The sequence below is a fragment of the Pristiophorus japonicus genome, chromosome 3, assembly GCF_044704955.1.
Source record: "Pristiophorus japonicus isolate sPriJap1 chromosome 3, sPriJap1.hap1, whole genome shotgun sequence".
NCBI lineage: Eukaryota > Metazoa > Chordata > Chondrichthyes > Pristiophoridae > Pristiophorus > Pristiophorus japonicus.
In genome coordinates this window covers 267,425,781-267,440,935 of record NC_091979.1, presented here as the reverse complement: position 1 = coordinate 267,440,935, position 15,155 = coordinate 267,425,781, and the positions used below count along the sequence as shown (strand labels likewise).

The window sequence follows — 15,155 nt, the reverse complement described above, 5'->3', positions numbered from 1 at the left end:
TTGAGACAAATGGGTATGATCTGATAGCCATTACAGAGATGTGGCTGCAAGGTGACCAGGACTGGGAATTAAATATTCAGGGGTATTTGACAATCCAGAAGGACAGACAGAAAGGAAAAGGGGGTGGGGTAGTTCTACTGATAAAGGATGGAATCACTGCAATAGTGAGAAACAATATTGGCTCAAATGATATGGGTGTTGAAACAGTTTGGGTGGAGATAAGGAATAATAAAGGGAAAAAGTCACTGGTGGGTGTAGTCTATAGGCCCCCTAACAGTAGCAACTCTGTTGGTCGGAGCATAAACCAGGAAATAGTGGGGACTTGTAAAAAGGAAACAGCAATAATCATGGGTGATTTTAACCTCCATATTAATTGGACAAATCAAATTGGTCAGGGTAGCCTTGAGGAGGAGTTCATAGAATGCATAAGGGACGGGTTCCTTGAGCAGTATGTAACGGAACCAACCAGGGGGCAGGCTATCTTAGATTTGGTCCTGTGTAATGAGACAGGATTAATAAACAATTTCCTAGTAAAGGATCCCCTTGGAATGAGTGATCATAGCATGATTGAATTTCAAATTCAGATGGAGGGTGAGAAAGTTGGATCTCTAACCAGCGTACTAAGCTTAAATAAAGGAGACTATGAAGGTTATGAGGGCGGAGTTGGGCAAAGTGGACTGGGATAATAGATTAAAGTGTAGGACGGTTGATGTACGGTGGCGTACATTTAAGGAGATATTTCACAACTCTCAAGAAAAATATATTCTAGTGAGGAGGAAAGGGTGTAAGAGAAAAGATAGTCATCCGTGGCTAACTAAAGAAATAAAGGACGGTATCCAATTAAAAACAAGGGCATACAATGTGGCCAAAACTAGTGGGAGGACAAAAGATTGCGAAGTGCTTAAAAGCCAACAAAGAATGACTAAAAAAATGATTAAGGGAAGACAGACTATGAAAGTAAACTAGCACGAAATATAAAAACAGATAGCAAGAGTTCTATGGGTATCTAAAAAGGAAAAGAGTGGCTAGAGTAAATGTTGGTCCCTTGGAGGACGAGACCAGGGAATTAGTAATGGGGAACATGGAGATGGCAGAAACTCTGAACAAATATTTTGTATCAGTCTTTACGGTAGAGGACATTAATAACATTCCAACAGTGGATAGTCAAGGGGCTATTGGGGGGGGGGGGGGAGGAACATAACACAATCACAATGGAGGTGGTACCCAGTAAGATAATGGGACTAAAGGCGGATAAATCCCCTGGACCTGATGGCTTGCATCCTAGGGTCGTAAAAGAAATAGCGGCAGGGATAGTGAATGCATTGGTTGTAATTTACCAAAATTCCTTGGATTCTGGGGAGGTCCCAGCAGATTGGAAAACTGCAAATGCAACGCCCCTATTTTAAAAAGGAGGCAGACAAAAAGCAGGAAACTATAGACCAGTTAGCCTAACATCTGTGGTTGGGAAGATGTTGGAGTCCATTATTAAAGAAGCAGTAGCAGGACATTTGGAAAAGCAAAATTCGGTCAGGCAGAGTCGGCATGGATGTATGAAGGGGAAGTCATGTTTGACAAATTTGCTAGAATTCTTTGAGGATGTAACAAACAGGGTGGATACAGGGGGACCAGTGGATGTAGTGTCTTTGGACTTCCAGAAGGCATTTAACAAGGTGCCACATAAAAGGTTACCGCACAAGATAAAAGATCACGGGGGTTGGGGGTAATATATTAGCATGGATAGAGGATTGGCTAATGAACAGAAAACAGAGAGTAGGGATAAAATGGTTCATTCTTGGGTTGGAAATCAGTAACAAGTGGGGTGCCGCAGGGATCAGTGCTGGGACCCCAACTATTTACAATCTATATTAACGACTTGGAGGAAGGGACTGAGCGTAACGTAGCCAAGTTTGCCGACAATACAAAGATGGGAGGAAAAGCAATGTGTGAGAAGGACACAAAAAATCTGCTAAGTGAGTGGGCAAAAATTTGGCAGATGGAGTATAATGTTGGAAAGTGTGAGGTCATGCACTTTGGCAGAAAAAAATCAAAGAGCAAGTTATTATTTAAATGGAGAAATATTGCAAAGTGCTGCAGTACAACGGGACCTAGGGGTATTTGTGTATGAAACACAAAAGGATAGTATGCAGGTACAGCAAGTGATCAGGAAGGTCAATGGAATCTTGGCCTTTATTGCAAAAGGGCTGGAGTATAAAAGCAGGGAAGTCTTGCTACAGTTATACAGGGTATTGGTGAGGCCACACCTGGAATGGTGCATGCAGTTTTGGTTTCCATATTTACGAAAGGATATACTTGCTTTGGAGGCAGTTCAAAGAAGGTTCACAAGGTTGATTCCAGAGATGAGGGGATTGACTTATGAGAAAAGGTGGAGTAGGTTGGACCTCTATTCATTGGAATTCAGAAGAATGAGAGGTGATCTTATCGAAATGTATAAGATTATGAGGGGGCTTGACAAGGTGGATGCAGAGAGGATGTTTCCATTGATAGGGGAGTCTAGAACCTGAGGGCATAATCTTAGAATAAGGGACCGCCCATTTAAAACTGAGATGAGGAGAAATTTCTTCTCTGAGGGTTGTGGATCTGTGGAATTCGCTGCCTTAGAGAGCTGTGGAAGCTGGGACATTGAATAAATTTAAGACAGAAATAGACAGTTTCTTAAACGATAAAGGGATAAGGGGTTATGGAGAGCGGGCAGGGAAGTGAATCTGAGTCCATGATCGGATCAGCCATGATCGTAATAAATGGCGGAGCAGGCTCGAGGGGCTGTATGGCCTTCTCCTGCTCCTAGTTCTTATATTCTTAGCCTTCTTGACTCCCTCCAAAATTTCATCTAAAAACAATGGCATCTTTCTGCACTAATTTTGTGCACTGGTTTTTTGTAAGTGCCCAGGTGGTTTTTTGGGAGTGGTCACATACGCCGTCCTAGGAAAAATGTAAGTTGGCCAAACTTGCTTAAATGTGAAAAACTGGCACAGACATCATGTTATGACGCAAAAAAATACTAGCCTAAAAAAATCGTAACTAACTGAGTTACGCTGGCGCAGAAACTTTGGGGAAACTTGGAGATTTTAATTTTACGTCAAAAAAAGCGTCGCATGCCAAGAAAACGGCGCAGATAACTGGGGAAAATTGAGCCCCTTAACTTACCCCTTTTTTCATTTTTTTTTCAACTTACTGCTGCTAGCAGGGCTGGACCACCGTGTTTTCCCTGGCGGTCATCGGGATGCGGCGTACGGGTCGGGTGAATCTCGAAACTCGGATGGTATTGCAATCTGAGTCGTTACTCCCTGGTGCAGCTCTCCCCGGTGGTGCTTCTAAGCGGCGCCGCAAGAATCGAGCCGAGGATCGCGACCGGACGAAAAACAGCCGAGCGCCCAATTATTTGCGGCGGATGGTCAAAACACGGCAAAAACCTGGTCACTACCCCCTCGAAAATCCAGCCCATAGAATAGTACAGCATCAGTAGGGTTTATTTCCTGTTTGCATTGTAGCCTGTTAAATTCATTTGAAAACTACAGTTTCCAGTGGCGAGAAAGTGTTATTTGCTAAAACATCAGTCTTGGATGTTGGCCGTGCCTCAGTTGGTAGCACTCTCACCATTGAATCAGATAGTTGTGGGTTTATGTCCCATTCCAGAGACTTGAGCACATAATCGATAGTCTAATCTATAGCCATTCGGCCCATCGAGTCTGTGCCGGCTATTTCGAAGAGCAATCCAGTTAGCTCCACTCCCCCACTGATTCCCGATATCCCTGCAATTTTTTCTCCTTGAAGTATTTATTCAATTCCCTTATGATGGCTACTATTGAACCTCAGCCTTCAGATGTTTGTAGAGCTGCTTTCTTGTTCTCGAGTTGTGTTGTTGTTTCCAGTTCAAGAATGCCTTGTGCTTGTGGCTAATTAGCTTATTAGCCCCTGTACATGGCCTTCTTTGACCTCACAAAGGCCTTCAACACTATCAACCGTGAGATTATGGAGCGTCCTCCTCAAATTCGGCTGCCCTCAAAAGTTTGTCACCATCCTTTGCCAGGTTCACGATGACATGCAAGCCGTGATCCCGATCAACGGATCCACCACAGACCCAATTCATGTTCAGACCTGGGTCAAGCAAAGCTGTGTCATCACACCAACGCTCTTCTCGATCTTCCTTGCTACAATTCTCCATCTCACCCTCAATAAGTTCCCTGCTGGAATGGAGCTAATCTTCAGAACAAATGGGAAACTGTTCAACCTCTGCTGCCTCCAGAACAGATCCAAGGTCGGCCCATCCTCTGTCATTGAATTACAGTACACAGACAACACTTGTGTCTGCGCACACTCGGAGGCCGAACTCCAAGCCATCATCAACACCTTCACCGAAGCGTATGGGAGCATGGACCTTACACTAAACATCTGTAAGACAAAGGTCCTCTACCAACCTGACCCTGCCAGACAGCACTGCCCCCCCCCCCCCCGATTATCAAAATCCACGACGAGGCCTTGGACAACGAGGACCATTTTCCATACCTCAGGAGCCTACTGTCAACAAGGGCAGATGTCGATGACTATGTCCAACACCGCCTTCAGTGTGCCAGTGCAGCCTTCGGTCATCTGAGGAAAAGTGTGTTTGAAGACCAGGACCTCAAACACGGCACCAAGTTCATGGTCTACAGAGCAGTAATGATACCCGCACTCCTATATGCTTCAGAGACCTGGACTATGTACAGCAGACACCACAAAGGACTAGAGAAGTACCACCAGCGCTGCCTCAGCAAGATCCCGCAAATCCATTGGCAGAAAAGGTCAATATTCTCGCTCATGCCAACATTCCCAGTATCGAAGCATTGACTACCCTCAATCAGCTCCGTTGGATGGGCCACATCGGTCGCATGCCTGATACGAGACTCCCAAAGCAAGCGCTCTACTCGGAGCTTCAACATGGCAAGCGAGCCCCAGAGGAAACGCTTCAAGGACACCCCCACCGCCACCTGGGAATCCCTGGCCCAAGACCGCTCAAAGTGGAGGAAAAGCATCTGGGAAGGCGCTGTATGCCTCGAGTCTATTCGCCGGGAGTAAGCTGAAGCCAAGCGCAAACAGCGAAAGGAACGCACGACAACCCAAGCACCCCACCCACCCGTTCCTTCAACCACCGTCTGCCCCACCTGTGACAGAGACTGCAGGTCCCGCATTAGACTCAAGTCGCCTGAGAACTCATTTTTAGTGTGGAAACAAGTCATCCTCGACTCCGAGGGACTGCCCAAGAAGGAGAAGGAGAACTTGAACTTCCTTAAGAATTTGTTACATTTCGAACTATTGCCAGTTCTGACGAAGAGTCATCGACCTGAAACGTTAACTTGGTTTCTCTCTCCACAGATGCTGCCTGACTCAGATTTCCAGCAGTTTCTGTTTTTATTTGGGATAAAGTCTCCCATTATCACTACTCTATAGTTCTTGTGCCTCTCAGTAATTTATTTGTAAATCTGCTCCTCCATCTCCTTCCCATTATTTGGTGGCCTATAGAATACAAGTAGTGTAATAGCCCCTTTATTGTTTCTCAATAAAGTAATACAGCTACTTAAACAAGTAGATGTAGATTGCTATCTGGACTGTGAAAACCAGTGTTATTCTGAAGATTGTACATCACTGGGTCTGGAACTGAGCTCAGCTAGGAGAAAGCTCCATGTATTCGTAATTACACACATGCGCAAAGCTCCACTCCCATTCCTTCAAGTTTTTAGTATTTTGGGAACTGGCAAGAACACTCACATTTGCATATTATAATAAAGACTATGCAATTAGAAAGGGTCCAGGTTGTCCATCTACTTATGGCTTGACATCTCAGAGTATGGCATTTCTGAACCAGAAATTGTCAAAATACTGTTTAAATTATTTTTTGTAATATTTCAATAACTTTGCTGATACACTGATCCCAATATTTCAAAGTAAGTGCCTTATGTAGGAGATTTATAAAACCTCCTCCCCACCATGTATGAATAATTGAACTGTTTCATCTTAACTATTAAATGTGGACTAAAGTAGCACAAAATAAATAGACATGCGCAGAGCTCTCCAGTGACTGAGCTCAGTCTGAGATAGAGCAGTAGCTTTAGCATATGTCAGCCTCAGAATGCTGATCTGGTACTGAAGCTGGTACAGAAAGGGATAGACCGGCCAGTCAGCTTAACCTCAGTGGTGGGAAAATTATTGGAAAAAATCCTGAGGGACAAGATAAATCTTCATTTGGGAAGACACAGATTAATCAAAGGACAGTCAACATGGATTTGTTAAGGGGAAATCGTGTCTGACTAACTTGATTGAATATTTCAAGGAGGTAACCAGGAGGGTCGATGAGGGCAGTGCATATGGATTTTAGCAAAGCTGTTGATAAGGTCCCACGTGGCAGACTGGTCACAAAAGTAAAAGCCCATGGGATCCAGGGTGAAGTAGCAAGTTGGATCCAAAATAGTCTCAGAGGCAGGAAGCAAAGGGTAATGGTTGATGGGTGTTTTTGTGACTGTTTCTAGTGGGGTTCCGCAGGGCTCAGTGCTGCATGCCTTACTTTTTGTGGTAATTATCAATGACTTGGACGTAAATGTTGGGGGCATGATCAAGAAGTTTGCAGATGACACTAAAATAGGCTGTGTGGTTGATAATGAAAAAGAAAGCTGCAGACTGCAGGAATATATCAATATACTGGTCAGGTGGTCAGGTGGACAGGACAGTGGCAAATGGAATTCAATCCGGATAAGTGCAAGGTAATGCATGTGGGGGAAGCCTAACAAGGAAAGGGAAGACACATTAAATGGTACGACACTGAAAAGTGTAGAGGAACAAAGGGACCTTGGAGTGCAGGTCCACAGATCCCTAAAGGTAGCAGGCCAGGTAGATAAGATGGTTAAGAAGGCATATGGAATTCTTGCCTTTATTAGCTGAGGAATAAAATACAAGAGCAGGTGGGTTATGCTTGAACTGTATAAAACACTAGCTAGGCCACAGCTAGAGTACTGCGGCAGTTCTGGTCACCACATTACAGAAAGATGTGATTGCACTGGAGAGGGCACAGAGGAGATTTACCAGGATGTTGCCTGGACTGGAGAATTTTAGCTATGAGGAAAGATTGGAGATGCTGGGTTTGTTTTCTTCGGACAGAGGAGGCTGAGGGGAGACCTTATTGAGTTATATAAAATTATGAGGGGCATAGATAGAGTGGATAGGAAGGATCGGTTTCCCTTGGCAGAGGGGTCAACAACCAGGGGGCGTAGACTTAAAGTAATTGGAGGAGGTATAGAGAAGATAGGAGGAGAAATATATTTACCCAGAGGGTGGTAGGGGTCTGGAACTCACTGCCTGAAAGGGTGGTAGAGGCCGAAAGCCTCACCACATTTAAAAAATACTTGGATGTGCACTTAAAGTGCCGTAACTTACAGGGCTACGGACCAAGAGCTGGAAAGTGGGAATAGGCTGGATAGATCTTGGTCGGTCGGTGCGGACACGATGGGCCGAAATGGCTTCCTTCCGTGATGTAAATTTCTACGATTCTATAGAACATATTTGCAGCATCATTAAGAAAAACCACAAGAATGGCCTGTGTGAGTGAGAAATATTACAAGAGATGCAGTACAATAGGGACTCTGGGAATTTGGCCATGAAAATGAAGACAAAAGTTCCATTCCCATCGATACGAAAGTAGAAAAGTCATTCAGGAGGTTAGTGGAACTGCTGCAAATTACAGATAAAGTAGAAAATATTCCATTCATAACCTTGATGAAACATAATGTTGCTATAAAGTGCACACCACATTACGGAGGCATTTCTTGGCCTCGAAGGACAGCACTTAAAAGAACATTCCACAGTTAGGCTGCATAAGGACGGCGCCCTGGAGTATTCCTGACAAAACTAGATCTCTAGCTTTTTCTTTATTAAAAATATATTTTGTTGTAAAAAGTTAAGATTTTTAAAATATATACATACATGACTGAACTCCCATTTGGAACAACCATTTTTACATCGATTATCAAATCTTATGCAGTTAGAAAAGCAGAAACAAATGATGTTTCACCACAGTCCAATGTTCCCAGCACCTTAACTATCCCATATAGTCAATGCAGTATGTCTTGGACACAATTTTCAAAATTTGTTATAAGGTTTATAAAAAAATAAACTTGCAGCATAATCCTTTTGAATTTCCAAGATATGGGATTTCCTCGATAATCACTCAGGGTTTAATATTTAATCTACCACATTTTAGTTACTGTAAATTATTAAATTGTGGTAGATGTGTAGGATCATAGTTGTTTTACAGAAATCACTGCAACCAGCAACAGGAGGATGTTATACTGTAACAGCAAGTCAAGTTTTAATCCTGCCTTGCCAAATGATCAGATTAATACCTTTAATTTAAGGATAAACTTAAATCAACTTACATGCTAGATTCGACAGCTCAAAAGGATCAAACGAGAAGGAGAGTATGTTTTCTGCATAACTTTTCTTCCATAATTTGGTACCAGTATCCGCATTCCAAAGAACAATGTAGTTTGGTGGATGGACCGCTAATAGCAGGTCCCGGGAGGCATCCTGATTCCATAGCCACTCCATGTCTATTTGCAAGAAAGAAACAGCAAATGTCAGTCACAATATTTCCTTTTGATTGAGAACAGGAACGTGGATGAGTTTTACAACAATATATAATTTAATCGTAGTATCTGAAAAAAAACTAAGATTCTAGAGACAGGGTGGCACAACTATATAGCATACCGTCTCACCTTTAGGACCTGGTTCAACTTCAGAGTAGGACAATGAAAGATAGTACCTTTTACAGTCGACAGAGAAGGTAGTATGTGAAACAAGATTGAGTAGTTTCAACCATCCCATCCATCAATTCCTTAGTACAGTGCAGGCAGAATTCCATTACTAATTCTTACAATTACAAAGCCAGTACTCTGCAATCCAAGTGTCTCTTCCATGGTGAGCATTAAAATAAATAAAAATGTATTGTTGATGATTAATTTTATATGTAATTTGCTTTAATTATCAATTTATAAACTGATAATTAAAGCAAACAAGACTTGCATTTATATAGCGCCTTTCACGACCACCGGACGTCTCAAAGCGCTTTACAGCCAATTAAGTACTTTAGGAGTGTAGTCACTGTTGTAATGTGGGAAACGCGGCAGCCAACTTGCGCACAGCAAGCTCCCACAAACAGCAATGCGATAATGACCAGATAATCTGTTTTTGTTGTGTTGATTGAGGGATCAATATTGGCCAGGACACCAGGGATAACTCCCCTGCTCTTCAAAATAGTGCCATGGGATCTTTGCTCAAGGAGTTAATAATAGAGTCCTAACAAACCAACTGCTCCTTTTCCAGCTCACCCAAAGAAAAAATAAAGTTTACAGACAATTCCACAGAACATTGTGAACAGCCAGAGGTCGTTGTCCATATCTCTACTAACGACATTGGTAGAAAAAGGGGTGAGGTCCTGCAGGCAGATTTTAGGGAGCTTGGAAAGAGATTAAAAAGCAGGACCTCAAAGATAGTAATCTCTGGATTACTCCCGGTGCCACGAGCTAGTGAGTATAGAAATAGGATAGAGCAGATGACTGCGTGGCTGGATGGGTTACACCTCAACAGAGCCAGAACTAATGTCCTCACCAGGGGGGGGGGGGGGTTGCTAGTGCTGTTGAGGAGGGTTTAAACTAATTTGGCAGGGGGATGGGCACCAGGATGTAGCATTAGAAAGGAGAAACAAAGTGCGCAAATTCTGGGGAGAGACAGATAGCACTAGAGTAAGAAATAGTAAGGCATTAGATAGGGTCAGACTAAAAGAGAATACAAGAAGGTCTAACACAGGTTTACAGTGCGTGCGTGTAAACACACGAAGTGTGGTAAATAAGCTTGGTGAGCTGCAGGCGTAAATAGCCACATGGGAATATTATGTCATGGCGATAACGGAGACCTGGCTCAAAAAAGGGCAGGAATGGGTTTAAATATTCCTGGATATAAGGTGTTCAGAAAAGATAGGGAAGGAAAGAAAGGATGGTAGTATTGGTTAAAGAAAATGTTAGTGTGATGGAGAGAGAGGATGTCCTGGAGAGGATCAAGGACAGAATCTATTTGATTAGAGTTAAGAAATAATAGAGGTGCCATTACACTACTATGTGTATCTTATAGGCCATCAACTTGTTGGAAAGATAAAGAGGAGCAAATTTGCAGGGAAATTACAGAGAGGTGCATAAAATTACAGAGTAGTAATAATGGAGGACTTCAACTATCCTAATAGGCAGAGAGGGGGAGAATTTCTGAAGTGTGTTCAGGAGAACTTTCTTGATCAGTACGTTTCTGACCTAACGAGGATAGAGGCATTGCTAGATCTGGTTCTGGGGAACGAGGTGGATCAAGTGGAGCAAGTGTCAGTAAGGGAATATTTAGGGAACAGTGATCATAGTATCATAAGGTTTAGATTAGCTATGGAAAAGGACAGGGAGCAATCTAGAATAAAAATACTTAATTGAAGGAAAGCAAATTTCAGTGGGTTGAGAACGGATCTGGCCCAAGTAAACTGGCATCAAAGATTGGCAGGCAAAACTGTAATCGAACAATGGGGTGCCTTTAAAGAGGAGATGGTTCGGGTACAGTCGAGGTACATTCCCACAAGGGGGAAAGGTAGGGCAACAAAAGAGAAAATAAGAGGAGCAGAGAGAGTACTAGATAGATTGGCAGCCAGCATAAGAAAGAATTCAAAAGTCTTTTATAGGCATATAAATAATAAATGAGCAGTAAGCAGAGGGGTGGGACCGATTAGGGACCAAAAAGGAGAGCTAAGCATGGAGGCAGAGGGCATGGCTGAGGTACTAAATGAACACTTTGCATCTGTCTTCACCAAGAAAGAAGATGCTGCCAAAGTCATGGTGAAAGAGGAGGTGGTGGAGATACTGGATGGGATAAAAATTGATAAAGTGGTGGTACTAGAAAGGCTGTCTGTACTTAAAAGTAGATAAATCACCAGGCCGGATGCATCCTAGGATGCTGAGAGAAATTAATGAGGAAACCATGATCTTCCCATCCTGGGAAATTAAAAGCAAACAGCAGCTGAATGTTGAAGAGAACTATAGAAAAATTCCAACATTGTTCATGATCAAAATAATGTTTTGCCCAAGACTTTTAGGCCCCAAGTTTCCACATGATTTGCGCCTGATTTTTAGGAGCAACTGGTGGAGAACGGACTATCTTAGAAATTGTAATTCTCCACATTTTTTTTTTCTGCAGTTCTAGTCAGTTAGAACAGTTTCACTTTGGAACAGAATTTTTTCTTCAAAAGGGGGCGTGTCCGGCCACTGACGCCTGATTTCAAAGTTTTCACAGTGAAAACGTACTCCAAACTAACTTAGAATGGAGCAAGTGAAGATTTTTGTAGAACTGAAAAAACCTTGTCTACACATTAAAAAAATCAGGCGCAGGTTACAAATTAGGCGTCCAGAACGAGGTGGGGGGGGGGGGGGGGGGGGGAGGAAGGGAAGTCATTAAATTCTATAATAAATCCTTATTTATACTTATACAAATATTATACAAATAAATAAAAATTTATAAGAAAAGATTAAATAAACCATCTTCCTACCTGTGTGAAAGTGCTTCAGCCAGGGAGAATGCTGCAGGAAGCCTCACAAGTTGAGGCAGTCGTTCCTGTGGGGGGGGGGGGGGGGGGGGTGGGGGGAGGAGGCAGCCGTTCGTTCCCGCAGGGGGGGGAGGAGGGAGGAGGCAGCCGTTCGTTCCCAACGGCAGGAGGGGAGGAGGAAGCCGTTCCCGACGGCGGATTGGGGGGGGGGGGGGGGGGCGGGAGTGCGGGCCCGACCGAACGCAGCGGGGGGGGGGGGGGGCGGAAAGAGAGGAAGCCGTTCCAGACGGCGGCTGGGGGGGGGGGAAAAGGAGGCAGTGAGAAGGCTGCAGGAAGCCTCAAGTTCAACAGCGATTCCCAAAGACTGGGGGGGGGGGGGGGGGGGGCCGTCGGGAAACGACTGCCTCAACTTTGAGGCTTCCTGCACCTTCTCACTGCTGCAGGTAGCCTCAGTGCTGATGGCAATGTGGTTTTATTAAAAAAATTTCAAAAATTAAACAGCTACAAAGAACTACAAAAATGGCCGAGTGCCAATGTTTCCTTCACACTGCGCGTGCGCAAACGCTCCAACGCGCACGCGCAGGGTTGCCGGCAGGAAAAAAACTAATTTAAATGGTACCCGCCCCTTCCCACTTACAAAATCGGCACGAGTGGTAGGCTCCGCCCCCTGGGTGCCGCGCCAAGCAGACATGGAGCTGCAGGGCGCTCCAGAATCGCGCGTTTTTTTTCCGGCGCGAAAAACGAGCGCTCAGCTCGGAGGGGCGCCCGTTTTGTAACGTGTGGAAACTTGGGGCCTTAGTGTGGGTCATTCTACAAAAAGTCTTCCTTGAAGTCTTCAAGTTGCAATTCAAACGACAAATTGCAAATGTGATTGAGAATATAAAATCCCAAGTCTCAGAACTGGAAGAAATAATAGGACCATTATTGTATTGAAATAGTTTTACATGGCTTTTCACGTGCAGTCTGAATCCTGGTCCCTGGGTAACGTTATCAACAGAATTTCAAATAAAGCCAAGCATTTTCAGTTAAATGTTACAGCAGGATCCTATTGGCTAATCGGTTTCAACACTCGACTTCATGTTATGCCAACACTCTAATCTGCTAAAACTCAGTCTGTGCTCACCCACACACTTCTTATTTCATTATCTACCCATACCTCATTGTGCACTGGACAACAAGATAAAAGTTTGACGAGTCTCAAATTCTTCCCTGGGACAACATTTATTGACTAAAACCATAATTCATGTCATTTTATGTTCTTTAATGAAAATATTTTATGCCCTGAGGAGACCTGCAGCACAAAACCAACACGAGGTTGTCCAAGTTATTAAACTAGTAAAAGGATTTGCCATTACTCCAGAAAATCAAAGAGGCAGAGATAGAGATTAGACCCTATCTAGGTTGTTGATGGATTGACATCGTGCAAAGAACAAATACAATATTTCATGAATATACAACAGAAATGCTTACAAGTGCTCATGATTACACCTACATATTTTGCCTAAACAGGTTTCTTATTCTGGAAATTTCAATAATCTCAACAATGAAGCCTAAATTTAGGAAATATAATATAGATGAACATAGAAGATTGTGATAGATACACAAATTGATTAACGCCATCACGGCAGGATAAAAACTACTGCTTTAAAAAAAAAAGCATAAAACTAATTAATACCGAGGACTGATTATAAAACAATCTCATACACGAGTTCAGACCACAACTTCATTACTATTTATTGGTTTCCTGGATGTGATGACATTGGCAAAGCCACACTAATTGTTTAGCGCTAGTTGCTCTGTGAATGATGGTGGGCCTCCTTAAACCATTGCAGTCCTTCTGGTGATGGTGCTTCCACAATGGGGTTAGGTAGGGAAATCCAGGATATTGATCCAGTAACACTGAAGTAATGGCATTATACGTCTAGGTCAGGATGGCATGTGTCTTGGAGAGGAGTCTGGAGCTGTTGGTGTTCCCAAGACATTTTTGCTCTTGTTCTTCTCATTGGCAGAGATCACAAGGGAGGGAGGTGCTGTTGAAGTAAGCTTGGCGAGTTGCTGCAGTGCATGCTGCAAATAGCACATACTGCCATTATAGTGCGTCAGTGATGGAGTGTGTGGATATTGAATCCATGGTAGCGACAGCAATTTGTTCTGCCCTGGGAAGACAATGAGCTTCCAACAACTTGCTCTGATACAGCATCTTGAACATATAGAAGCATCCAAAAGATACAAGGAAGAAAAGGATGTCAAGCGAAAGGAGATAGTACGAGGGGTGAGCAAAAGTTGTATCAAAGAAGTGAGTTTTAACGATGGTAAGGAAAAAGAAAAGAGGAAAATGGAGAGGAGGGGGGGTTTTGGGAGGTGCATAGGTGGCTGAAGGCATGGCTGCCAACTGTGGGGATACAGGAGAAAAGAGCATTCAGGCATGGGGTTGTTAGTGTTGGAGGAGATTACAGAGGTAGGGAGGGGAAAAGCCATGGAAGGATTTAAACACAAGGATGAGAATTTTTAATTTAAGGCATTGGAGGACCAGGAGCCAATAAAGTCAGCAGAGACAGGCATGATGGGTGAGTGCAAAAGGATATAGGCAGTAGATGGGTTTGGATGAGCTGGAGTTTAGAAGGCCATCCAGGATAGCATTGGAATAGTAGAGTCTGGAAGTGACAAGGGCATGGCTTAAGGTTTCAGTGGCAGATGGGCTGAGGTAGGCAATTTTATGAAGGTAGAAGTAAGCGGTCTTTGTGCGAGGATACAGGATTGAAAGATCAAATCAGAGTCAAATAAGATGCCAAGGTCACGAACAGTCTGGTTCAGCCTGACAGAGCCTGATTCAGCGGCCGGGAAAGGGGATTGGGATGGAGACGGCAACAATGGTGTAGAGCTTGCGACCACAGCGCTGAACCACTCCTTACAGAGTACCAGTCTTTGCCCTACTGTTAGAGCCATGATCCAGGTAGCCGTCTGCTCAATGGTAACCCCCAAGATGTTGATGGTGGAGGACTCTGTGATGATGGTGCCAATAAAGGTCAGGAAGAGGAGTCAGGGTCTTTTCTTGTTGGAGATGGTCACTGCCTGGCATTTGTGTGGCACAAATATTGCCTACCACTTGTCAGCCCAAGCTTGTATTTTGTTGGCCTGGGCCGCTTCATTATAAAAGAAGTTGTGAATGGAACTGAACATTATGGAGTAGTCAGTGAACAGTCCAATTCCTTACTTTTATTTAGGGAAGGTCATTGCTGAAGCAGCTGAAGATGGTTGTGCCAAGGATACTTCTCTGAGAAACTCCTGCAGCAATGTTTTGGTGCTGCATTGGGGCCTCTGACAACCACGACCATCTCCATGTCAGGTGTGATTCTGGCCAAAGAAGGGTTTTCCCTTTCACCCCCAATAACCTCCGTTTTTAAGAATTTCTTGGCGCCATCCTTGGTCAAATGCTGGCAAGGTGTCGAGAAAAGCTACTCTCACCTCTCCTCTGGCATTTAGCTCGCACGTTCCATTCTGGATTAAGGTTGCGGCGAAATCTGGAGTCGAGTGGCTCTGGCAG

General features: G+C 43.8%; 1 protein-coding gene across 2 annotated transcripts in view; it reads right to left on the bottom strand.

Moving 5' to 3' along the window:
* Nucleotides 1–15,155, bottom strand: part of wdr11 (WD repeat domain 11) — a 126,063-nt gene that overhangs the window by 83,613 nt on the left and 27,295 nt on the right. For both annotated transcript variants that reach the window (XM_070876672.1, XM_070876673.1), the window contains exon 4: nucleotides 8,421–8,594. In XM_070876672.1, the coding sequence (XP_070732773.1) occupies nucleotides 8,421–8,594 (174 nt within the window). The remainder of the gene's footprint in view (nucleotides 1–8,420; nucleotides 8,595–15,155) is intronic.